Source organism: Uloborus diversus, chromosome 6, assembly GCF_026930045.1.
Source record: "Uloborus diversus isolate 005 chromosome 6, Udiv.v.3.1, whole genome shotgun sequence".
Lineage (NCBI taxonomy): Eukaryota > Metazoa > Arthropoda > Arachnida > Araneae > Uloboridae > Uloborus > Uloborus diversus.
The window spans coordinates 43,900,305-43,928,297 of record NC_072736.1 but is presented as its reverse complement, the minus strand read 5'-3'; the positions used below and the strand labels follow the sequence as shown (position 1 = coordinate 43,928,297).

The following is a 27,993-nucleotide window of genomic DNA, read 5'->3' as shown; positions in this document are numbered from 1 at the left end:
TCTGTGTAACAATGTGATGTAAAATAATCTTGTTACGACACATACACACGACACACAACAGTGGCGTAACTAGAAAATTATTTTTAAGAGGAGAGGGGGGCATAGTAGGAAAAAAATCTCGTCAATGTGACGAATTTAATTTGCTCATCAAATCTCTCAATTTTGAAACTTGTGGTTTTAAAAACGCAATTTTGGACGGCCCTTGGTGATGTTAGGGAAAAGAACGGTAAAGGGGACTCCGCGGAAATTTAGAAATTTTAGCCGTTAAACGCGGTTATAGGCCATATTTCTTGACGTAAGGGTAAGAAATGGTGCTCCAAGACTCTCCTTAATCGTTTTTCTTTTTTCTTTTTTTGAAAAATAAATAGAAATCAATTCCTCCTCTCCGCCTCCAATTTTTCGAAATTGCAGTTCCAAAAACGCAATTGTAGACAAACTTTGAAGATTTTTACGGGAAGGGATTCTGGATCTCTTCAATGGAATTTTTTTTAACTTGAATTCCTAAAATCGGCCTGAAGGAAAAAAAAAAAAAAACTTCGTATAATCCGCGGATAATACGATGCAAAAAAATTAAGTTTTGATTGAACCACGGAGTCGAAAGCCCCTTTTACCTTCCTGAATTGGACATACAATTTTAGCAATTAAATTAAAAACGTGAAGTAGTTCTAACTTTTGAGGTATATTCAAAACTAATTTTAAAAATAATCAAAAAAATATTGATTTCTTCTCTAAATTGTCATTATATTACACTAATTACTTGAAGACAAGGAGTCAAGAAATGAGCAATCGGTCTGATCTTGTGCAAATGAATGCTTCTTCCTTCACTGCATGTTGTTTATTTTACATTGCCTGAATCGCGTAAGAACATTCAAGCTATGTAAAATAAACAACATACAGGCAGGTTAACGGTCTCGGCGAATCTCTGTGGTTCAATGCGTTGATGTTGAGAGAAAAAAAAGAACAGATAATCCGTGGCAGCGTGTAATCCGCACCTCATTAATTTTACACTTTTTAAACAGATAATCCATTGATTATAAATATAATTTTTAATTTCAAGCACGTACAAAAGAAAGAAGAAAATGAAAAGTTACAGCGAAAAAGTGAGAGGACCCGGGCTCCCTCTGGCCCCTCCCACGAGCCGCCACTGAATGAAAGCGATGGTGACAACGACAAATGTAATGAATTTGAAGTTTAACAGCCCTTGACATACTCGGTCAATGACTTCTAATGTGAAGAAAATCTTCCAACTATTTTGGAGCCATGGATGCTAATGACCATGTTTTTCGAGCCTCGCGGTCCTCGAAAAGAACCAGAAAGAGAGAATAAGCCAGTTCAAAGCAATAACCAACTTCTTTGGTGCTCTAAAAGAATATAAACTAACAAGGAAAGCATGCATAAATTTTTATGACTTTTTTCACGTACCCGTTTTTACGAGCACTCGTTTACAACGAGTCCCTTTTCACTCGTTATAAGACAGTTTGACTGTAACGTTAAACGTTCCGTATGCGTTCAAACATAAAATATTAGAATGCCTAAGTAATCAGAGGTTCAATTATACAAAGGCAAGATAACCTGTATTCTGTTTCTCTATTCTATTTGGTCCTGAGATTAATTTTAGTTATATTTTAAAACAATTCGCCCTTTTTCATTTATTTCTCTTTTTCATCTTTCCAACTGGGTTATTTTCCCCTTCCTGGCTCATTATTTTTCCTATTTTTATACTTATTTCTAAAAACTTTCTTCCAAAGCTATAATTATTTGATCAGTGTTTCTTCTAATTTATAAAAAAAAAAAAATGACTTCCTAAAGCAGTGGTACTCAGCCTACGGCTCTCGGACCGCATATGGCCGCGAAGTTGATCCATGTAGCCCGTTTACGGTCTATGTTTCGAATCGAAAGTTATGTTCCGGAAATGTTCAAAACAACAGATCGTTTTCATTCGGTATTTTAATTTATTGTGACAAGTTTGGAGCAGCGTAGTCAGAAATTGCCTTCAAAAGAACTGGTGAACTCTCTGCATTAATAAATTAAGGATGTAATAATGATAACAACAATTGAAGGGCTCGGGGCAAGAATGTGATATGACTCATGTTGTAAATTTTTCAGTAGGCTAATTTCCAACTAATAAAAAATATTTGTAGAATTTTTAAAGGTATTATGCATTCTATATTCCACAATACTAAAACCAGATGTGTTTTTCCCCAAATGACATAATCCATTATCATGTTTATTTCAATTTTAGTTATCTTTACTAATAATAAAGCTGAAAGTCTCTCTGTCAGGATCTCTCTCTGTCTGTCAGGATTTCTCTCTGTCCGGACCTCTGTCTGTCAGGATCTCAGTGACGCGCATAACGTTCGGCCGATTTTCATGAAATTTGGCACAGAATTAGTTTGTAGCATGGGGGCGTGCACCTCGAAGCGATTTTTCGAAAAATCGATGTGGTTTTTTTTTCTATTCCAATTTTAAGAACAAAATGATTTACGAGTAAATTATGAAATTATAATAACGTGGAACCGTACCATGGGCACAAGACAATTGGCGAGAAAATTCACCATACATTATTTGTAAATATACAGGCGACCAAAAGACCTTTTAATTTTTTACTACGGGCAAAGCCGTGCGGGAACCACTAGTGAGAAATGAAAATTTTGATCGAAAAGTCACTCCTTGTGGCTTCTCATATTTCTGCCTCGAGCCCTTCAATTCTTGGTTAGTATTTTTTTTTTCCCCTTTTCCTTTTTTTCTCCATGCTATTAAGAAAAAAATATCTTTAACTTTTACTGTCCTACTTTAATGAATATAAATAAAGGGGAAAAATATTTTACGGCACAGTAAAAATCATAATACATCGAAATTCCACTGGTTGTGGGACTAATTACGCATGTGAATTGAAGGCTCGTCACTTCAAATTTTTCCAATGGGGATCGAAGGGTACAATACTCAATACATATTGTATTGAAAAATCGCAAAAACCAAGTCCACTTTTTTAGAAATACATTGATTTTCCAAAGCCAAGGGGTTCAATTTTCTCCTCCTGATCGCCCTAAATGACGAGCCTGATAAATTGTCTATATTGTTAACTTTTTTAAAGTTTTCAGCACTGCAGAAATCAGTTGAAAACATAGACGAAATTTGGGGATTAACCCAAATCAATAGTGGAAATTTACTAACATTAAAATTTAAGTGATTGCAAATGAAGATTTTTAAAAATCGTGTTGCATAAGGCGTATGTTTTCAAGTCAAAAAACAATTTTCATCGAAGCGAAGAAATGGCTGCCGTAAAAACTATTAACGTATTTATATTAGCGTAATAAAACTTGATGCACTTCGACAGTTATAAATCAAAGTTAAATGCATGTAATAAAAGTCGAACTAAATCAACAGAAAGAGGACAGTAAATTTATTTAAAAATTTGTGAAATAGCTCTCATTTCACATTGATTCTTAAATAAATATTTATAAAGAAAAAAAATATTCTTTACAGTGCACTAAAAGTCATAATGTGTAGGAGTTTGTCTGGTTCTAAGATAAATTTTCTTTTAAAAGTTTTCAGTAGTATAAAAATGCAATATACATGACATAATTAACAGTTATATATTTTATTACAACTGCTGACTTCGACTTTAAACATTATTTCTTCCATACACGATAAACACTATTTGGAATAAAAAAACGCATTTTCGCAGTAGCATAGTCAGAACAAAAAAAAAAAAAAAATGGGAAGGGGGATCATGGTTAGTTCTGGTTTTTTATGTGGTCGAAAAAGAAAACTATTTCCGCCTTATAGTGATTTGAAAATAAAAAATATTGGGGATTTTCCTTCGCTCCATCTTAGTGTGCATTTTACTGTTTACTCGTTAATTAAAGGGTTATGCAGAGCTATTGTTTTCAGGTTACATAATGTATATCTGCATTGAAATTTCTAGAAATGCTTCCGATTTTCAAATTTTTAAACCGTTTATTATAATCATCATTATTTCCTCACTGCTAATTAAATTTCACTATCATTTAATTCCAGGATTCATTCATATTTCAAAAAATAATTTCATTTCACATTGCATAAAATGATTTCCTTTCATTTTCGGATAATGAGTTCATTTAGTTTTCAGTAAATGATAAAATATATATATTTGTTACTTTTTGCAATAAAAAAATATTTTTATTGGAAGCTTGTAGAAAAATTGAAAACCAAAAAGAGATATGTTTTCTAAGAACATCGTCGGAGCAGATGAGGTGTTTGGTGGTTCAATAAATGCCTGATTAGGAGCTAAGGGGACTGCTACCCACCTGGAGGGATCTTTCGAAACACTCCCATAACTTTAATATAAAAAAAAATAATTTGCTAGGTATGCCTATAATAATATGCTGAAACACGAAGTTTACCAGTCAAATTCGAAGAAATAGGAACCCTATGGTAGGTGGACCATAAAAGTAATGTTTACCCGGAAGCCCCACATGGATTCAAACAGGCTCTAGGAGCGATTTCTTCTCAATTAATCCATCCGGGAATTTTAAAAGTTGGTGAGCGTATGCTCGCCAATCACCACCACATTTTGTATATCCAGCACGTAACATTTTGCAAATTAAACTCTTTGCTACAACTTAAATTGATTGTAAAATAGTCCTGAGAAATTCATACATTAAGAATAGAGTTGGACTCGCTTATAGCGAGCCTTGATTTAACGAAAACCTGAATTTAGCGAGGAAATCAGCAGGATTTGATTGGTATAATGTTACGTCTATGGGAGCATAATGGAGTTGTTTCTTTCAGTCAAAAGTAGTACTTTTTGTCATTGAAATTGATAGAATAAGCAAAAAAAAAAAAAAAAACAAGGACCCAGAAAATACTTTCATTTTCCCAACAGTTATGCTTTAATTAATTTTTTTAAATATCCGATTTTTCAAACAAGGCGTGGTCTTGATGACGTCACAAATGATACTTTTTGGCGCATCTTTCGACCACGTACTCAAGTTATGATAATCAAGAAGCGAATTAAAATTGCGCTCTACGCTTGCTATCAACCATACCGTTGCCAATACAAGTGAGTAAAGATGAGAATTAAATGTTTTGATCTGTGAATGGCAACACTGAATGGCATTTCATCATTTGTGATGTCATCGGCAGAAGCGTAAAGAGTGAAAGCGCACCAATTTAAGTATTTTTTTTAAATATTAAACTTAAACAAATTATTTAAAAAATGGTCAGTTCCTATGTTTTTAAGCTCTCTCAGAAAACAATACTTTTAAAATTTTGGAAACGACCCCATTTGCTTTAAACGAGTAAACCCCGTTTAAAAGAGCAATATTGTTATGATACATACAATTTCTATTGACTTAAAGTTCAGCTTATCCTCCCTTGAAAAAATTCCTTTAGCATTCTGAATTGCTAGTGACGGGTTATAAATCCTGAGAACAAGTGACGAAGCCCTTTCTTTGATTTTGTGGAGCAGAGAAATATTTGAAAACTACAAATTTAGAGACAGCAATGTTATTGCTTCTGAGATATACTTCCGTGGACATAGTAGTTCAAACTCAAGATAATAAAGATGAAAAAAAGTAATGAAAGCGACGACGATAACGACAGATGTTAGAATTTAAAGCTGAATAGCCCTCAACATACTCAATGTTTTTTTTCTGTTTGAACTTTTTTCGATGGCTACTGACAATGTTTTTCGTGCCCTGTTTAATCCTCGAATACTCGAAACAGAAGAAAGAGTCAAAGAAGGCAGTTAAAAGCTAATTAATCAATTTAATTAAAACTGAAAACAAAACAAAAAATATAAAGGGCTGTAAGTATGCACTTGTATGGTATTTTGCTCGAACTCGTTTTTTATGAGTAATCGGTTATAACGAACAAATAGCGCAGTCCTTTCATGCTCCTTATGAGTGAGTTCTACTGACTGAAACAATTTATTTCTTAAAAATAAAAGGAATAAGTGTTAAAAAATCAAATCAACGAATTTGCATTAAATGCCTTCAACATATTGATAATTTATTGTTGTGATACTCATTAGAAAAGTGCAAACCATTCTACCTTATCGAATTATGTAGAATTCGATTCACTGAGAAATTACCGATAATCCCTTATAACCAGTTTCATTCCAGCAATTATCAACTCATGAAATAAAAGTAAATGGTTACCTGATGTAGTAGTCAACAGGGCATAACTGAAAATCATCAAAACAAACATGGCTTGACTCATGGGCAATTCGGAAGGATTACATGATTTTTCCTATATCCCACGGATCCACCGCTAAAATTAGACGCGCGGCACACGCTTGTCAACAATTCCAGAAAATTGACTATCCCATAATTCGATTCGTAAAGTTGTGACAACTTCGAAAAAACTGCCGCTCGTGACGAGCCAGGGTTGCTTTATTACGCAGGTACCTTGGCGATAGTTTCTGCTGCTTGAAATGAACGCCAAACTACCTGTTCCGATGCAGCGCAGGAAAATCCGTTGTTCCAGCAGGAAGGTCCGATCCAGCGCAGGAAAATCCGTGTTGGATTATGATCATAAGGTGAAACATTTCTTGAGCAGTGAAAACTCGAACCGTAAACATTTTCATGTGAACCATTTCATTTATTTTCCTATTTAGTATTCATTTATTGAATACTTAAATTCAAAAATTGAAAAGAAAAGGCTAAAAAAAATGTTCTAGTTTAGATAAATCACGCTGTTTTGCGATCTTTCGGGGATTAATTCGGATGGTTTCCAAAATTTTAAAAGTTTTTTTTCTGAAAGGGCATGCTTAAAAACATAGGATTTGATCATTTTTTAAATAATTTATTTAAATTTAATATTTTAAAAAAATTACTTAAATCGGTGCGCTTTCATTGTTTACACTTCTGTCGTGTGACATCACAAATGATGAAAGGATATTCAATGTTGCCATTCCCAGAACAAAATATTTAATTCGCATCTTTACTCACGTGTATTGGCAACGATATGGTTGATAGCAAACGTAGAGCGCAATTTTAATTCGCTGCTTGATTATCATAACGTAAAAACGTAGTAGAAAGATGCGCCAAATTGCATCATTTGTGACGTCATCTAGACAACTCCTTGTTTGAAAAATTGGACATTTTAAAAAATTAATTTAAAAAAAACTGTTGGGAAAATGAAAGTATTTTCTGGGTCCATGAAATTTTGTTGCTCATTCTATCCATTTCAATGACTAAAAGTTGTATTTTTGACTGAATGAAACCACCCCATTGGTTCTTATGTATTTTTAGCGACGATGGGGGAAATCATTTTAAATTTTTCCCCAATCACGTCAGGATTTTAAAAAAAATCCTATGTAACAAAGATGGCTGCTTAAATGTAAAAAGCCATATCGCTATACACTTCATACATCTCTCTTGATTTTAAACGTCATAATAAGCAAAACTTTATTTCGGTATACCTTTTTATGTAGTGAATTTTCTGAGTCCATTGAAGCTGAAGGGCTCCCAGGTCGGGCCCAATGAGCCCGATGACAAATCAAGGCATGCTCACCGGTACACTTTCCAGTCGTCATTTGACATTTAACAGGGTCGTGCAGCTGCTTTATTGAACCCTAAGAAACGAATTTTTTAGTTTCTGATTTCAGATTTTAAATGACGATTGAATTGGCTTTGGTTGCCTACTAATCAGAAAAAAATCCCTGAAAATCAATTTTAGTGCAATGAAAACCTTCAATGTAATAATGTACTTACATGCCAAAAAGAAATTAATTTCAGTCATAAAAAAATATTACTATATTATAAAATTATATTTAGAGCGCTAAAATAAAGGTGATAAAATGAGGGATAAAACCAATAAAGAGTAGCTCCAAGCTAAAGCCGTTGCCCAGACCCTTCATTTAGAATTTTTCAATGAGGGAGGGAACCAAAGGTATAAAATCAATGCACATTTTATTCATAAGCAACAAAAACCACGTCCACTTCTGTGTAAATAAATGAAATTCTCAAAGAGTGAGGGTAGAGCAATTGCCCTCTCTTGACCACCCTAATCGACGAACATGCCGCAACCCTCGAAATCACACCCCTAAGTTTGATTTGATTTAATTTTATGGCACAAATTGAGGTCCTATGCTATTCTCAACAGAGGAGCTATTACCTTTAGCAATCCATTACGATATACCAAATTTTAATTCATAGGACAATACACATGAAAGATTTACATTACAGATGAAGGAAAGAACAGCCAAAGCAATGTGGGAATCGAACCCACGTCCTCCGGAATTGAAGTAAAACAAAGCCACGGAGGCCCCTAATCATACAATCGGCAATCATCGTAAAGATATAAACACACAGATATTGCCAGATTTTTACTCTAAAAGTTTAGCAAAGTTGGAGACAACGAAGGATTAAAAAGTCATTTAAAATTTTCCGACAGAATGGCAAAGTGGTTACGCATTAGCCTTGCTCCCAAGACGCAGGCTCGAACCTCCCTCCAGGCTGTGGATTTTTCAAGATGCAGAAAATCGACAGCGTTCATTTCGTATAAGACCTCCTTCACACGACGCAACTTCATTGACGCAACTTTAGAATGGGCGGATATCAGGATGTATAGCCTGGAAAAAAAATGAAGGAATCGCCAGGCATCCATTACACGACAGTCAACTCATCAGGCACATCAAGCACATGTGCCGCTATCATTCTTATCCCGATAGATTGAATCAACTTTGTAATTGATTCAGCTCATCGGGACATTGCCAATCGTTCGCTCTACACAATATTTAACTAGTTGAGAGCAGGGCTGTGAAGTCGGAGTCGGAGTCGGACTGATTTTGGGGGTAAAGGAGTCGTAGTCGGAGTTGTGAGAAAACCTCTCGACTCTGACTCCGGGCTTCTTTTTTTCTTTCCCTTTCGCTGACTCTCCTTGCATTTTTTAAAAACTGACTACCAATTGGTTCGATTACATGTATAAAAAGATACTAATGAGAAAATAACTGCCTTTATGGCAATCAGCTAGCTTGAGTGCTTACTGAACTTTCTGTAGCCGTCCCCTAGTTTGCTTGCTTTTTAACTAATAGCAATTGTCAGCAAATGGTTTTGTTGTCTAACATTTTCAAGTAATCACTTTCAAATAAAAATAGAAATATAGTGTTTTGTTCGATCTCAGTTATAAAATAGTAAAAGAAAAGTAACAAATTAGTAAGTCGAGGCCCGTAGCTAAGGTTGAAACGTTTAAGGGTGATCGGCAAATTCAAAAAAGTTTAGGCGCCAAAGCACGAATCCAAAAGATCCGATGAAATAATCTAATGGTTTTTTCTTTATTAAGACTATTTCTATAAGCTTGGTTCTCACTAAAAAATATGGAACAAAATAAGTGTAAATGCTTTCTTGATTACAACACTCAATATTTGCAGTTAATCTTAAAATCTTAATATTAAGGTTAATTCTAAAGCAGCCAACAAAATTTAAATTAAAAATTTCGCGAAGGAGAAATTTAGGTATAGTAAAAGCTATTCATACAAATTTGTATACCGCCACATTTTGTGTAAAATTAGCTCCTGACGTATATGTGCCCCATTTTCGTTGAAATTTTATTGATGAAATATGATTTAAAATATATTCGCGAAAATTTTCAGAATTAAAGTATTTATATTTTTTGTAAACTCTGAAATTAACTTTGGGTGCCATCTACAAGATGGGTGTCACCCGGGACAAACCCCCCCCCCCTCTCAAGAGCTTGGATTTAGAAAAAAAGCTTTTTCTACCCTCAAGTTACAGCTTTCAAAAATTAAAAGCACACGATTTGATCAATGTCTATTTGTTAAACATTAAAGGGGGGCAAATTACAGATAATCCCTTTCAAATTTTTTAAAACGGATTTTAAAGTCATCTAACTTTTTAACTCGTAACTATTGGAAAATTTTATTTTTAAATTGAATTTCTGACGTTGTGTGCGTCTTGGGTTTACAATAAAAAACAAAATGCGAAATTTTCATAAAAAGGAATTAATACTTCAATCTCTGTTTAGAGGTTTTTCCCTCTTCCCTTGAAGGGAGAGAGGGAGTTGAAAAAATACAATTAAAAAATATATAAAAAAATCCGGAGTCGGAGTCGGGCATTTCAAAATCCAGGAGTCGGAGTCGGGGTCGGAGTCGGTCATTTTCCTTCCGACTCCGCAGCCCTGGTTGAGAGTCAACACGGTTCAGTTTTAGTAACGGCGTTCAGCAGCTACTCGAATAAATTCAGCTTATTGTATAGAAGAAAAGTTGATTCGATTAAGTTGCCTCAATAGTGAGCAATCATTACGCAATGTCATTAGAAACAACTGAAAAAACAAAACCCTGTGGCACGACAGCCCGTGAGGGCCAAGGCACGAAAGAACTGTTTTCGATCTCTGGGGGGAATTCACTAAACCTGCGAATAGTGAGCAGTCACTACTCAATGTCATTAGAAACAATTGAAAAAACCAAACCCTGTGGCACGACAGCCCGTGAGGGCCAAGGCACGAAAGAACTGTTTTCAATCTCTGGGGCGAATTCACTAGACCTGCGAATAGTGAGCAGTCACTACGCAATGTCATTAGAAACAATTGAAAAAACCAAACCCTGTGGCACGACAGCCCGTGAGGGCCAAGGCACGAAAGAACTGTTTTCGATCTCTGGGGGGAATTCACTAAACCTGCGAATAGTGAGCAGTCACTACTCAATGTCATTAGAAACAATTGAAAAAACCAAACCCTGTGGCACGACAGCCCGTGAGGGCCAAGGCACGAAAGAACTGTTTTCGATCTCTGGGGCGAATTCACTAGACCTGCGAATAGTGAGCAGTCACTACGCAATGTCATTAGAAACAACTGAAAAAACAAAACCCTGTGGCACGACAGCCCGTGAGGGCCAAGGCACGAAAGAACTGTTTTCGATCTCTGGGGGGAAATCACACTAGACCTGCGAATAGTGAGCAGTCACTACGCAATGTCATTAGAAACAATTGAAAAAACCAAACCCTGTGGCACGACAGCCCGTGAGGGCCAAGGCACGAAAGAACTGTTTTCAATCTCTGGGGGGGGGGGGAATTCACTAAACCTGCGAATAGTGAGCAGTCAATGTCATTAGAAACAATTGAAAAAAACAAACCCTGTGGCACGACAGCCCGTGAGGGCCAAGGCCTACGGTGTCCAACTCAGTTTTTCTGACCAGGGTCTCTGGGGCAGATGTTCCGGTCAGGTAGTGAGCTTAACGCGGAACCCCCAGTGTTTGAGTCCCAAGTACGCTTGGTACTCCTTTTTTCGACCCACTGAAGAACAGCTGAGTCAACCATGCCCGACCCGGGAATAAGAACCCCGGAAGAAACAAATGAACAAACATTTACAATTTCTTGTCCCAATTAATAAAATAAAAATATATATAAAAATGAATAAGTTAAAACGTTTCGAGGTGCAACATCCAACATTTCAAACTACCTACATCAGGGCATAAAACTGGTCAGTAAAAGTCAGTTAAAGTCAGTATTTTAAAAATTGGTCAGTATTAGACAGTATTTACAAAATTTAGTTAGTAAAGTCTTTTTTTTTGCAAAACTTCCAAATAATTAATTTTAAGATGATATTTACTATCAGTTTTGTTTCCATTTTCTGATCAAACTTTAAAAAATGCCAAAAAAAAGCAATAAATTGCTAATATAGCAGCCCAATTTTGCCTACCTGGTAGTCTGTTTTCCTTGCTAAAAATCTGTGTTATTTTTTATTGGATTGGGATGATCTAGTTTTATGGAAAACCTAGCTCCCCCTCCCCCCTCTTCTTCATATTGGCAATATTTTTTGAAAAATCTTTCTGTTTTTGCCCAAAGCGCAAGGTTAGATGAACATTTTTACGAGCAATAAAGTATACATGACAGCTACATTTGTGTACAATATCGAGATAAGTACAAATTTGTTAGGTTTAATTTCTTATTTTAATTTGTTGCCTTTAACTGTCTTCATAAGTTCTTGAAGTATAAGTGAACTTACACCCTGTACCGAAAATTTAGACATAAACATAAAATACAGCTTACAGTAAAAATATTATATGTAAAGCACAAGGTACGGTTCATTTATTGGAAAAAAAAATTATTAAATAAAAACAAAAAAAACCCGACTGCGTAAAAAAACAAAAAAAAACAAAACTAAAAAGAAAAATGTATAAGCCCAGTAATTTAGAATGTTATTAAGTACTACTGAATAACTACACCGTTAAAATAATTTTATAACCGTACACAGAAAATACAAATCATAAACTCAAAGCAGAATAGAAGAAGTAGTAATAAGTAAATAAGTGTATAATTTATATAATTTTTCTACTTTGTATTTCCTGATTTCAGAGTTTTTCTTAAAGTTGTTTTCTACTGAGTTTTCAAAAAAAAAAAAAAAAAAAAGCCAAGAAGTTCCGTCTAGAACTAAACGAGCCTATTTTCCCGTATACCCATACTACTTTCTAGTACCTGATCAATATTCTCAAAAAATGGACAAATAAAATAGCAGCACCTTTTAAACAAAGCAGCTAATGCACTTTTTTTCTATTAAAAAAACTTTTTTAACAGCTTTCAAAACGAAAGAATAATAATTAAAATTAATAAACTCATTAAAATAAATACATTACATCAAAAAAAAAAAATCGCTTCTTTTTCCCCTGCTGCCAAAAATAATTTTTAAATGAATTAATGCACTTACCAAAATAAATGAAAACAATAAAACTTCAACTTAAAAAAATAATTTTCATTGTCAAAAAAAAAAAAAAAAAATCGTCTGCGCATATTTTTATGTAGAAAAACATAAATGATTTCGAGTTTATCCGCCGAAAACTGAATACCTAAATTAAAACGTTAGCGAGAAAATAAAAACAATTCATATTAACAATAATCATTTCACAGTTAAAACCATAGCTGCGGAGTCGGAGTCAATCTCATTTTGGGATAAAGGAGTCGGAGTCGAATATCCAAGAATCGGAGTCAGTCATTTGTCCTCCTTGTATAAATTTTTACCAAGGCTACGAAGTCAGAGTCGAAGTCGAGGAGTCGGAGTCCGATTAATTATCGGGCACAAGAGTCGGAGTCGGAGTCAAGTGCCCCTAAATTCTAGGAATCGGAGTCTGGAGTTTGGCGTCAAGAGCTATTTCCAACAAAATTTGCTTGAAGTAAATCCGCCTTCAAGTACGGAATCTACATTGACTTTCAGTTTCCCCGTAGGCGCTAATGTTAAGGGATTTGAACTGTTCAAAATTGAACGGAAAATTGTTCAAATCAAAAAGATATTTTATATACAAGTTTTTCATCAAAAGTTTTTTCCTACAAAGTTTGTTTGAAGCAAATTTGCCTCATAGTTCGGAATTGCCTGGAATTTCCCCGTAGGCGCTAATGTTAAGTTTTTTTAAACTGTTCAAAATTGAACAAAAAATAGTTCAAATCAAAAAATGAAATATAGGAATGAGGTGTCCTCGCCGAGATCTTACGGACAAAAAAAAATTGTTCGAATCGGACTATTCACTCAAAAGTTATTAGGGGGGGGGGGACAGACAGACAGACCGACAGACATTTTTCCCCATCTCAATACCCTACTTTTCAATTTTTAATTTTTCGATATCTATTTAATTATTTTACTTATTTTTGACTTTTTTTATTGTTTTTCGCGATATTTTAAAGATGCATTAAGCCTTCTTTCATGCATTTTTCCTTCTTTTTCTGACTTTTACTGGGAAAGTAGGCTAAAAATGTGAAAGAAAAACTACTCTTAACCACTTAATAATATTTTTAAAAGTTTCAAAATCTTTTAATTTATTTTTTGTTTAGTTTCAGAAAAGTTTTATTCATTATTCAATAAATATATGAATCAAACTAAACTTTTAGTCAAAATTTGTACCTAATTAACAGTACATTATGTTGCTGTTACACTAAGTATGATATTATTTTTTGTTACTCGAAAGTTTGTTAACTTTTGAAATTTTAGTCAGTATATGGTCAGTATTAGTCAGTCTTTTATAAATTTTGGTCAGTAAAGTCAGTATTTTTGACCCTCCAAACAGTTTTACTCCCTGCGAATGTAACTATATGTGTTTTAGATTCGTCTGCACACCGCAGAGAGAGAGAGAGAGAGAGATTGGCGTTTATATAATTAGAAAAGTATGTGTGTAATTAATAGTGCTATTAATAAAACACATAAAAATTTCCGGGGCCGAATATTAAAATACAAAAATATATTTAAAAAATAAAAACGTTTCGAGGTGCATCATCCGACATTTCAAGCTATCTATGTACCGACTGTAATTTTAGGTGTTATAGATTCGTCTGCACACCGCACAGAGAGAGTTTGGCGTTTGTGTGATTAGAAAACTATTTGTGCAATTAATAGTGATTAATAAAACATATAAAAATATCCGTTTATCACTTATTTTCCAACGGGACATACAGGAGCTTGAGACGCATAAAAAGAAACAGATCGAAGTGAAGTTAAAAACTGATCTCGGAAATAAACAGATGAAAGTTGGGAAGCCATTTAATGTTAGTATGAGAATATAAATTTTTAACACTTCCAACTGAATTTTGAAAATAAAAGGCATGTTCAGTACCCTCCTCACCACCAACGTTGTGATCATACAACACACTAGTAAAATGAAATCCCCTCCCCCCATCAAAAAAGAAAAAAAAAAAGAAATAGAGTTATGTTTGTGTTTTGGTGAAAATCGACTCAAAAAAAATGATGTGTCTCTTTAAATTTCTTTGTTAATTTTCACTTATATGCAGTTTTCACTGCAAGAGAACTTTCATGGCAAGAAAATACAATTTACAGTAAAGTTTTCACTAATTTAATAATAATTATTCTTGATAATAATTGACATTTGAAGTGTTATGAATCGATTTATGACCCTGAATTGGAAAATAACCTGAACAACATAGTCAGCTCTGCACTACACTCCAAGGGTCCTCGCATGAATCACTACACGTGATTTAACCGGTTGGAGCGACCCTAAAGACAGCTCTGGTTTTTGATTTAGGTAGGGACTGCCGAGAAACCCCTGGTCTAGCAGCACCAGGGGTATCGACTTGGAGTGGGTACTTGGAGAACTTAATGGCCATGACAGATTTAACGTGCACGAGTCGCCATTAGGGTACAGGGAGGATATTAGACAAGCAGACATCGAACTCGTGACTCGAGTTCAGCTCCTTACCTATCAAGCCAATACGGCCCCGCAGTCACAGGGAGCAGATGGGCGCAAGTTGAAAATCTTCAGTATTGGTACGGAACGTTTCTCAACCCCCCCCCCCCTCCCCCCTCCTTTCCTCGCCACTATCTTTCTCTTTTTGAGCTAAGGCATTACGATACCTCTATGGCAATACCCGTGCTCCTCTTTGTTTTTTTCATTTAATATCTTTCATTTCAGCATGTTTGTCTTTGAAGAAGCGGACGGGGGGGTGGGAGAAGACTCAATGGATGAAATTTTAAATTCATTAAAAACCTAAAACAAATTTGTTTCACTTCTATTATTATTTGAGGAGAACACATTTGTTTTTCCCAATTGGATTGCCTTCCTCTGTTTTGCAAGACGAATATCTTCCAGAATCTATGACATAATTTTATTATTGCTGTATTCTTTCCTCGCCTGCTCTTAAAAATAACGCGCCAAAATTGGCGATAACTCTTCCTCTCGTGAATGAGACTCTCCACTCACTTGGCGACCTTGCGAGGCGGGGTCGCTCTTTGATTGGCTGCTTTGTCGTAAGCATGGGGCCCGTTCTTTCTTTCGTAGGTCAGGTTCATCGGCCCGTCTGAAGATGCGAGCGAAAAAGTAGGTCACCTCGAAATCTTCCCGGATTATGCGTTGCGGGATTACGTCAGCAAGTAATATGCACGGTTCCGCTTGGGACATCCCGGGGAAAACGACAGCGTGCAAGAAAACTGTCGATTGCTTTTCGTAATTAGCTGTCGGTTTCTTTTAATGCATACTCTAGAACTTGATTAAGAAAATAAAAAGCAGTGTATGTATTGTCATTGCAATAGTTTGATATGTTTCATAAGGAATAACTCGTCAATTTAAACTGAATGGTTAGCGATGCATGACATTAAAAACAAACCTATGTCTTTTGTATTTGGTTTTCTGCGAATGAATATGAACAAGTCGTTTGATATTCGTCATCATGAGAAGCAGTGGCATAAATAGGGGTTGGCGATAGTGGCTCTCACCTGGGGAGCTATAGCAAGAGGGGCGGCTATTTGTTAAGGTTATTTCGAAAAAATATTCTATTTTTAAGTAAAATAGTTTTATGATTTTTTCGTAGAAAAATTAGAGTAGAGCGAGAAGGGGGGTGGGGGAGACAACAACCCTAAATGCTCAAAAAAGTGAAGAAAAGTAAAACAAGTATTCTGCGTGCATAGCGTATTTCTCGGGCCAACTTAACCCTTCAAGACTGCAGAGGGGCGGCTTTCCCACCCAACTCTCGTTTTCGGGAAACGGGTGGCATTTTAACTTTCGATAAGAAAATATAGTTTGAAACATTTTTCAAACAAAAAAAATGTGTATAATTTTTGTCTATTACAATATAACATGAAGCTCCGTCTAGAACTAAACGGGCCTACTTTCCCGTGCACCAACATCGAATTTCTAGTATTTGCTGAACATTCTTTTGCTTAGCTAATATTGCAAATTATGTCAGTAATACCTTTCTAACATTTAAAAATAATTTCTAAATGCAAAATATGCCTCTCTCATCTGATAAAATAGATGCGTAAAATACAAATAAACGAACAAAAAAAGTGGCAGCACCTTTTAAAGAGTGCATTTTTTATATCAAAAATTCTTTACTTGTTTTCAAAAAAACAAAAAATTAAAATTAATTAATTAATTTCAAAAAAAGTTCCCTTAAGTAAATGATATTCATCAATAATAAAATCGTCTGCATATTTCTTTCCTTTCTTTAAAAAAATTAAGTATTCCTGATTTTCTTTTATTCCCCGTTCCCAAACATAAAATTAATTAATTAAAACTTTGGAATGAAAATAAAAATGAATCCTCGCAACAATCATAATTTCACAGAACCGTTATGGATTCAGAGTAAAGGATTTTGGGGCAAAAGAGTCGGAGTTTGCAGAGCCGGATTAGCCATAGAGCAGAAGCAGCAAATGCTACGGGCCCCACGCTTCAGGGGGCCCAGCGCCATGAGAAAAAATTCCAGAAAAAAACTACTTTCTGTACTTTAACCCGTTTAAATTTCTCTCTATCATTCTCTTTTTACTTAGATTTAGCTTTTCTAAATGCTCAGGTAAATTAAAAATCTTATTTTTTCGATAGATTGCTTTCCAGAAATTTATCCCTACTGAAGTCTTAAAAACACAATTTTAGTTGATCTTTCTCAGTGGAAGGAGAAAAAGCTGTGTTGGGTCAGAAAAGTTTCAAAACTGACCTAAAAATTACAATTTTAGGCAAAGTTTGTAGAACGGAGAATTGGGGTTTTCTCTGAGTTCTTTTTTTTTTTTTTCCTTTTTGCAAAATGAAGTCAATTTTAAGGTATCTTAATTTAAGTGAGTTAGGGTCCTAAAACTTTCAGCTATTCAAGCCTAAAAAAAAAGAAAGTTTTGGTTGTTTTATAACAATAGAAGAAAGGGGAAGGGGTTCTTTTCTGAAATTGTGCTCAAAACTGAAGTCAATTTCAGGCTATCTTTGGGAGGAAAAGGTTTGAGGGATCGACCCATGGTATAGCTGAAAACAAAATTTCAAGCTATGTGGGAAGATTAGAGAAAAGGATGAGGGTCTGAACTCCCCCAGAAACAATTTTAACTTCAAGTTTCAAACCGTGTTTAGATTATCACTGGAGACGTTAGGGGGGGGGGGATATGGGTTTGCTTCGCAAAATGTTAGAAACTAAAATCTTCAAGACGCAAGCTATCTTTAGTTCCAACTTTAGGTAAAGAGTGATGCTTTGGAGCCTTTTCCCCCAAATGTTGAGAAGCTAGGATCTTTTCGGAATTTAGGCTCTAAAAACTCAACATTAAGCAATTTTGTTGATAGCAGGAGAAAAAGGATGCTGAAATTCGGAAAGCACAAATCCTAAAACCATATTTTAAGGCTCTCTTTGGTGATGTTAGACAAGAGAGGGGAAAGGGTTACCATCCAGAAATTGTGTAAAAGTGGCTTTCTTCTTAAAGCTTTCGAAATTGGAGTCCTGAAAAGGTAATTATTAGTCATCCTAAACTCTTTTTGGTTACTTAACTTCATGTCAATTTATCACCTTCAAAATTTTCCGCTCGTGACTCGAGCCCGTAGATCTGGCACTGTAAACAACAATGAGCAAAATTAAGAGATCATGATAGAAGAAAAGAAAAAGATTCTGAGACTTCACACTTATGCTGAGCGAAATAAATTAATTGTTAAGAGAATATTATTTCTTGATGAACTAAAATAATTATGTCTAGAAGAAAGACTAAATATCGTTCTTAATTTTTTCCTCTGAGTGGGAGGGAACTAAAAAGCTGCAACCCATGCCCCGAACCTAGCCTCTTTCTTTTGCATCACCAAAGGTAGCCGAAAACTTTTTTATTCGAACTTGAAATTCAGAAAAATTCAGGAAGAAAATTGTTTAACATAATCAAAACCCCGCTAAAACTGCTTTCTGGAACTTCAGTTTCGAAAAATTTCCATGGGTGTAATCCCGAGCCCGATCCCATCCTATAACGTCGTCTAATAAGGTGGCCTACAAATGTGTATTTTGGACTTTAATTTCGAAAAGTTTCAATGGGAGCGTACCTCTCAACCTCCAACATTGTTAACAATGGTCTAAAATGTACTTTTAAGACTTAAACTTCGAAAATTTTCCGAGTTGCCTCGGAGAATGCCTGAACCCCATCCCATACCGAAACGTAACCCGCGATGGCCTACTATCTATCACGTTTTCACAACTTCACTTTCGAGAAATTTCAAGGGGAAAGCTTTCGCGAACTCCGCCCCAAAATCACCAAAGAACGTAAAAAAATACCATTTCAGAGTATATAATTTCGAGAATTTTTGCTTAAAATTGTGTTTTTAGATTAATAACAGATAATAAATTCATAAATTTTCCAATGGGACCTCCTTGAACACCACTCTTTCCTCTCTCTATAACAGCATTAATGATAATCTACAGTTTTATTTAAGACTTCAATTTTAAAAAAACTGCCTGGAAAGTCGCTGTGAACCCAATTTTTTTTGCCTTTGATCTTACCTAAGATAGGATACAATCGCGTTCTTTGATTTTAGTTTCTCCAAATAATAATGGCCTCCGAATCTCCTCTTTCTAATATGGTCAGAGGTCGTTAGAATTGAGTTTTTAGAATTGAACTAGCGAAAATTTTCCGGGCGTAAGCCCCCGGACCCCCCTCCCTTTATATCATCAAAAAATTGCGTTTTTGGAATTAAAAGTTAAAAACGTGTAGAGACGGGAAGACGAGGGGCAATAGAAGGGGATCATAACCATCGTAAAGCTCTAAAACTATATCCACATTTATATACAGGTATTCATGCATGTTATAAGTACACCTTCCGTCTCCATGAAGAAGTGCTATATTGTTTACTATATCATTCGAAAACGAAGGCCCCTTGGAAACATTTGCTACGGGCCCCGCGCTGGCTTAATCCGGCCCTGGGAGTTTGGGGTCTTTAAAGTTTCAAGAGTAGGAATTGGTCATTTTCCCCGAGTTTGCATTTCTGTCGACTGCGGAGTCAGAGTCACGGAATTTGAGTCTAACTGATTTTGAGACAAAGAAGTCGGAATTATAGCCGGTAGTTGGTCATTTTCCCCTTTGACTCCACACCCTGGTAAAAACACTTGCGCTTTAAATCATGAATTTATTTCTTTTTTTGTGTCATATTCATCTCTAACTTGCGTTAATGTTAAGTCTACGAAATATGGTATTTCGATTTTTGTTAAAAATAAATAGTTTTTCTATTCCTAGAAAACAAAAATTGAGAGAATACATTCAGAACCTGTATAATTTTTACTCCCAAAAAATGATTTTTCGTGTTAGCTAAATAAAAAAATAATAATAAAAAACTGTTTTATACATGTTCTTCATCAAGAGCTCTTTCCAACAAAGTTTGTTTGAAGCGAATCGGCTTTAAAGTTCTAGATTTATATTGGCTTTAAGTTTCCCCATAAGCGATAACGTCTTATATCATAATCTAAAAGTCCCACACTCGCCTAGTAACTTTTCTGTGAACCCTTTTTAATAAGGTTATATTTTTCTTGGGGTCATGGTGGCTTGATTGGTAAGGCATCGGAATAGGGACCGGGGACCCCGAGTTCGATCCCAGCCGGTCGAAGATCCACCGTCTTCACTAAGGGCAACTGGGGGACGCTAAATATGCTCGTAGTCACCAAGTCCTCCAAGTGAAACGATACCTCTGGGGGTGCTTGGCCAGAAGTTATTCAGCATCTGGCTTATTTCCAAATTCTCGAACTGTCCATAGATTGTGTGTGATCTATTGCGTTGTCTGAGCCAAATCGAATTTCTACCTAGAAATAGGCACACGACTAACGAAAGCCGTACCTCTCTGCCTTAAAACCGAGTAGCGTTGCTACTCGGGCTCGGGTTGCCTAGTGGCATAAGTAACAACAACGGGGATAACTTGGGATAAGGAGACCAAAACTGAACAGTATACTCCAAATGAGGTCTTGCTAAACTTCTATGTAAAGTCGGAATGGTTTTGTATTAGTTTGACATGTTCCCATTATTTTGTTAACGCGAAATAAGAATGTCATAAGAATCAATTAACCCACCCTTCCCCCCGCCAGATTTCGAAAACATACTGCAATAATGCATTTTGATGCTTTTTCTTTCAAATACATGGAGTTCATCCCTTTTGCCTCCCCCCCTGGAAAATTTCGAAATGACGGGAGTGAGTTACGCTAAAAATAGCAGCTCTAGTAGCCTGGTGTAGAAAATAGTTCCCCTATTATTATTTTGAAAAATAGTGCATATATCATATTAATGCAGTCTCAGCCTCTTTTTACCCGAGAGCCCCACTTAGCAATAAAACGATTCTCGCGGGTCAAAATACAATTACAATTGCTAAGTATTTAAAATATTTCATAGTAGTATGTGAAAACAGGGAAAAGGAAATAATATGTTTCAAGCCAAGAATTGCTATTATCATTACCTGACGGATTATTTCATTAACTAGAAAATCGCCCGTCATGGTATGACGGGTGAAAATTGCTTCTACATTTGAACGAAGCAATTGCCTGTTTGGTGATATTTTGATAGTTGAAATTGTAACTATCAGTGGAAAAACCCTACATGCCAGTAGAGTTTTGATCACTTTTTCGTTTCTTCATTCTCCTAAAGTAGCAATCAATCTTACCAGTAAAACAGTTAAGTTACCGAATCCAGTTCAGCCATGTCAAAATAAAGCATTTCCCTGCATGTTAAACATTGCCAAAAAATATTATCAAATTTTAATAACTTGCTGAATTTTTGGTTCTTCAACAATTAAATAATGCCGTCACGCATGCTATAGCGCGAGTTTAATTGTTGGTGATATCAGAGCGTTACTCGATCAGCGATTTTGGCTATTATACATATCATCGCCTCAAAGCAACAGTAGGATAACTTACTGTTATTTCTAGGATTAGATGTCTAACTGTTGCTCTGAGGTAACGATATGAGGATGGGTTTATATTTCCAAAAACAAAATTTCTGAATATTTGTAACATTGGTGGTTTTCGATTCTTAACTTGGATTCTTTGTTTTTGATTTGTAACCCTGAACAAAACAGCGGGTTAGCTTCGCGAGTCGCCCACGGGCCGTAGGTTGGGCACCACTGAATGAATGCAGTGATACTTCAATAAATATTCAGCGTGGTATCTAAGCGGGACCTTTCACAGCAGAGGCTAGACCTACAACATGAGATAAATTTCCCATTAAACAACCCTTGACCAAAAAAAAAAGCTTTTAACCAACTTTCCAAATTTCAGTTCAACCCTTTTTAAGGAAAATGAAAGAAACAAACACCTACACCGTCTGATATAATCGCTCGTTGTAAATTAAAAACAAAAAATTGAAAGCGTAAAAAGAAAGAGAAACGCCGCATTTGCAATTTTTTCGATCCAATAAAACTTGGTGCTTGTTTTCAAAAGATGAATGTAATACGTAATAAGGCTACAAAAAATTAAAAAGCAAAATTTTATTGATATTCATTTAGAATGAAAACTGTCAATAAAAAGCAGTAGCGGAAATTAAAAATCGCGATCGCAAAAAACGGAACTTTTTGTGCTAAAATATGAACATCACGAATGAATATGTTAATTTACGTACTTTTTAAAATGCTCTTTTTCAAAAAAAAAAAAAAAGGGAAGGGGGTAAAATTTTCCCGAAATTTTTTTTTGGAAAGTAGAAAGTAAACTTATAAATGAATTTTAAATTTTTTACAAGTTTTTTGCACTTAGAAAAAAAACACAGCACTTTTCTATATTTCAGTCGCTTTCCCCTAAAATAGTCTCAGTTTTTTGAAATTGATAGCAAAACTCGTTTTTGGCCCAAGTTTGACTAAAATAGTCGCCACAGTCATTTTTTTAGTCGCAAGTGGCAGCCCTGTCCTGAAATTGCAAGGTTAAAACAGATCTAACAGTATGGAGGAAAAAACATCAGAGGATCAGAAAAAAAATTTAAAAATGGCTAAAACAGATACAAGTTATATAGTGGCGACAAAAAGACTGGCGATATATCGCCAAGTGTCCCCCAAATTATAACACCACTTGAGTTTACATCGAAATTAACAGATTTCCCCCCCCAAAAAGGGGCAAAAGACCCCTTCAAAAACACCCGAATGCAACCAAAAGGGGAGGTGTACAACTAGACTGCACTAGGAGTCTACATACCAAATTTCAACTTTCTAGGACTTACCGTTCTTCAGTCATGCGACATACATACAGCTTGAGAAAATTCGTTATAATAAACTCGGGAATCGTCAAAATGGATATTTCGCATATCTATACGTTCTTAGGCACTTATCCGCTTGTGGTCGAGTTAAAAAAAAACTCAATATTCATTCGAGGGTGAATAAAATGGAAATTAAGGTTGATTTTTTGAGTGATTTCTTTCTTTTTTTTTTTTTGCAAATACAATACTTTCTTTTTTGTAAAAGGAAGTAAAAATATGTCAAATATAAGTCTTCAAGACTTTTGGAATCTTCACAAGTTCCATATTGTAGGTTAATACAAAAAAAAAAAAAAAAAAATACAATAAAATAAATGTCACAAGTAAAGAAAAACTTTTATTTAGTTTCTTAAACTTAAAAAACATATTACAACAAAAATGTTTAAAACTAAAATTATGAAGGAAGCAAATACACAAATAGAATTATAACCAAATGAGACAGTTAATACTGAAAGATCTTTTTAAACACAGTTACAGACAACAATGATAACAAATTACCAAATAGAAATAAGATTCATAAATGCAATATCAACAACAAAAAAAAAATCTTATTAATGTAATGAATTTGAAGACATTCTAGATAAAAGGAACTAACAAGAACTTAAAGAGAAGATAATGATGAACCCAAAGAAAATGATCAAAATATAATTGGATAAATAAACTTTCAAATAATGTTAATGTAATTAAAGAGCTAGCACTCAATTGTTTTAATAACTATAAATGCAACTTATATAAAAAGAAAGTTTCGATATAATTTTATCTACCAAAGTTTAGCTCTAACAAGAGAACGTTTCAGTTCACCATATATCACTACAATTCAAGGCCCAAATTCATTAACTTATGGAATGTCATGAGATATTTTCCTCCATGTCCCATGATAATTATCAAGTATAAACATGAAGTAACAAGGAGAGGCAATTTCACTATGCACAGTCAGTACAAAATCAAGCCATCTTGTAAAAAGCAGCAGCTAAAGTTTTTATAATGTTAACATTAATTTCAAACTCATGCAGTAAAATTGAAAGGAAAAAATGATTTTCTTACCTCATAACGATTTTTAAAAAATTATTTTACAAAAAGTTAGAGAAAAATTAATGGCTTGAAAATCTTAAGTTAAAATATCTATTTATTAATCTATAAAATGAAAACCAATCTAGGATTTACATGAAAGTATTTATGACAAGATTGAAAGAAATGAAACAGTATTGCTTCTACAACCATGTGAAAATGTTTTTAGCACCTTCAAACACAAAACTGGATAAAATGAATTCATTTTACCAGGTTGAGTAAAAAGGTTTTCCATATTTTCCCTATCCTGGATTGGCAGGCCTAAATGTAACATATGCAAATTACAGTTCCTGCGCAGCTGATCTAAAATGGTAGAGCGGAGTTTGGCCTTGATAATCGTTATCAGTTGCTGTGACTTCTTGTACCTGTGTAGACATTGCAGTCTCTTGAAATGGTGGATGATAAGCTAGCAATTTGTGCTATTTTTCGTTTCCTCTGGATAAAAGGTCTTAACGCAAGGGCAGCGGCAAAGGAAGTTAATGATGCTGAGGGTCCTGGTTCTGTGAATGAGCGCACTGCTCAAAATTGGTTTAAGCATTAAAAGGAAGGTGATACGATCCTTGAAGAGAATCCAAGATCTAGACGGTAATCTATTGTCGATAATGAAGTTTTGCTGGAAGCTATCCAACATTAGCCGAGTTCTAGCACCCGAGCGTTATCAGCAGATTTTGGTCCTCCCCAAAGTACCACCAATCGACACCTTCACCAACTGGGGCTTGTGAATATGCGCTGTCAAAAAATACTTTTGTAGGTGAAAATACGAAAAACTTTTGACTCAACCTAGTAAATGCTCATTATCAGAGAATAAAATTTGGCCTAACAAATTTGAGCTGGTCCATACTTGATTTCACACATGTATGAAAGACGTTTTGCATAACTAATTAGCATTTTTGCAATCTGTACATCATTTGGCATCCAGTGCAAAAATGACAATCATTTTAATGTGTCGAGCATTGCTGATTTCAAACTCTACCAACAAGAGGGCTTCTCTCCTTTCTACTCCATACATTTCTGACAAATAATATCAAATACCACAGTTATTTACATTAAAAAACATTTTGTACACTTTAAGGCAGAAGAGGTAACATTCAGTTCATTTATTGGCACAAGGCGATCGCAACACTTTTTGATCAAACTACATAACTTTGGTATCAAAGTTCATCAATTAAAGGAATTTTTAGTCTGATTATAATAAACAAATTACAATTAAGCACAATAAAATCACTTTCACTTTAGAAATTGGCTGAATTTATTGAAGCCATTGTTAACAAGATTTGATTTATATTGCTTAAGATACTAATCGACTGAAGAAAAGTTAATAAACATGTTTCATAGCAAATGACACATAGGTAAAAGTTTTCGTTGCTTATAAGATAGCCAGTAAGAGGTTAAGTTACTGATAAATCAGTAAAATTAGAAATGAATTGAGATTCATACTTACTCTTGATTGAAAAAGTCTCTCAACCAAAAAAAAAAAAACCCTAATCAGATCAATGAAACACCCTCCCCCCTCAAAAAGTTTTTAAAATTTATCATCAATGAGCAATACGTTTTTGTTCATTAGTCAATACAAATATTTTTGACGATACTTAATCCATATTCTTTTCTGAAAATTCCAAAACAGTTTTTTATTCATTTAGAATTTTCAAACATTGGTCTTTATTGCAGCTTTTTAGCAACTCAACTAAATTAAGACAGTCTTAACAGAATAGGATTTCTGTTATAATATATATACTCACTTAGGACAATGCCCATTCTTATTACAATCTGAATTTAGCTGACATGTAAAAATACTTTTAAGAAAAATTGAAAAAGTAATACTTTTTAAATGACAATCACACTTTTAAGAATTGAACACGTCACAAAAGCATCTGGTGAAACCTTTCAGAACTACAACTGAATAAATCATAAACACCTGCATTGTTTTTTTTATATAAAAAAGTAGAATTGTAAAACTGTACAAAAATTCACCATTTTCACGGATAACAACATTATTTGTGGTTCTGTAGGATACTTACATTTGAAAGTACAATGGATACTGAACAAACATAATCATACAAGAAATTCAATATTAACGAAAAAAAAAACTTTTTAAGTACAGTAGAACTCCAATCATTCAAATAGCTTTCAGAATTGCTGAAAAAAAAAAAAAAAATACTGCTTTTAGCAAAATAGTAGTTCTGTCTAAGCATGGAAGCTGTTGTAGGTGCAGTGAAAACATCGCTTTCACCTTTTTTTTTCGTTCCCATTCACATACATGCAGTTATTAATCAAAACAGATCTTTTTTTGTTTGGAAAAAATCCAATTCGAGTTTTGGATTATCCCAATGGGGTTTGGTCCCAACTGATTCAATTAGTGAGAGTTCTACTGTACAAGACATTGTTTTCATTTTCTCGTAAAATTTTGGTTGAAGAAAACTGGGTGAGGATACATTGTGCAGTAACTGTCCAAAAGGATAAGGCATTTTAATAAACCATATTTCTTTTACTTTAAATTTTAAATATTCCAAAAGGTTCCAAATGCTGAAGTGAATCAACAAGATAACTAATGATATATTCCATTATTCATTTTTAAAAGGTTGCATTTACAAAAACTGAACGGCAAGAGTGACTATGAAAGCACATTTATTACAATTTCAAAATATTTGAAAATGGCAAAGATCATATTAAAAACGACATAGGTAAAACCATAAAAATTCTACACAATTATGAATAAAAGTTCAATACTACTACTGTTTAATTTGATGATTATAAAATTTAGCAGATCTATTACTATTTTGATACATAAAAATGTATTAAAGTTGTTTCATAAAATGTTTTTTAGCTAATGTAACAAAAAAATTTTATGGCAAAATATGATCTAAGTACAAGATCAATAGAAAGTTTATGTAAAATAGACACTTAGAAAGTTATTTACAACATTTTCATACATAAGGCCAAGAGTTTGCTTGCAGTGAATTGAATAATGGGGGTAATAAGGGAGTTACAAACAAATTGAATCTAATGTACCTTAAATAGGAAGAGTATCATTCATACAACAGGTAAAAATGATAGGAGGAAAATGTTTTGATTATGCTTTTAGAGGAAAAGTCACTCTTCTGTATATATTAATATATATACAGTGGCAATAAAGTGAACTAATACTTATAATTGGGATTAACAGGAGGTTGAACATTATCATGAGGATATGGTGGTGGGTATGGCAGTGGACCAGAACTAGCAGATGGTACATGGACTGTAACACCAGAATTGTAAGGATAGTTTGGAGAGTGTGGAACAGATGTAGGAGGAACTACTTGGGCTGGAGCTACAGGAGCTGAAAGAAAATTGAGTCACATAATTTTTTTTTTAATCAGTAGTGGCAAGGTTTCAGACACTATAGTAAAAAATATGGTTTTTATTGTTCTGTCCAAAACTTGGTGTGGATCCAGGTTTTTATTTTTAGGTCTGCATTTTGTAAAAAAATGCTGACCTAATCCTTTTGGCCTAAAGGACTTCATTGGGAATGACTTAGAAGCTAGATTTTTTTTTTTTTAAACTGATGTTTAGTTTTCAGACAAATTGACTAAGCTTAAAAAGTGATGAAAGAACTGTTTTTACAAATAACATCTTGTGAAAGGTCAAATTTTAATGCATTATATTTTGTGAAGTGCAACTTTTACAATACAAAATTTTGAAAAAGGGCCAAAATGCGGACCCAATTTGTATTTGAATCACCCCAGAAACTCATGTCCATAGCAACATTTTTAATGAAATTGTATTTTGCGAGCAAATAGCAAAACCAGAATAATAAAACATCGATTAAAAGTAACATTTCATTAATTGAAGTTAAAACTTATTTATTTAACGCGAACAATCAAATATGTATTTCAAAACAAAACTTACTCAGTTGATTCTAATCTAGTTACACATACAAGTTGCACTTCATTTAACATTTGAATTTGTACTCATAAAATTATATATATATTTAATAGTCATATGCTACATAAATATGTAAATGAGGGTGTTCAACATAAAGTGCAATAATTTGCTTGAATGCAATAAATGAGT

General features: G+C 34.4%; 2 protein-coding genes across 2 annotated transcripts in view; both read right to left on the bottom strand.

The window, feature by feature from the left end:
- LOC129224367 (uncharacterized) overlaps positions 1-6,259 on the bottom strand; it is a 111,395-nt gene extending 105,136 nt beyond the window's left edge. The window contains exon 1 of the mRNA XM_054858809.1: positions 6,144-6,259. Coding sequence (XP_054714784.1) covers positions 6,144-6,204 — 61 coding nt within the window. The 5' untranslated portion in view covers positions 6,205-6,259. The remainder of the gene's footprint in view (positions 1-6,143) is intronic.
- A 16,933-nt stretch (positions 6,260-23,192) lies between these two features.
- LOC129223787 (protein shisa-5-like) overlaps positions 23,193-27,993 on the bottom strand; it is a gene marked incomplete at its 5' end in the record, with an annotated part of 29,663 nt that continues 24,862 nt past the window's right edge. Inside the window, 1 exon segment of the mRNA XM_054858145.1 lies at positions 23,193-27,259. Within this exon segment, the coding sequence (XP_054714120.1) occupies positions 27,081-27,259 (179 nt within the window).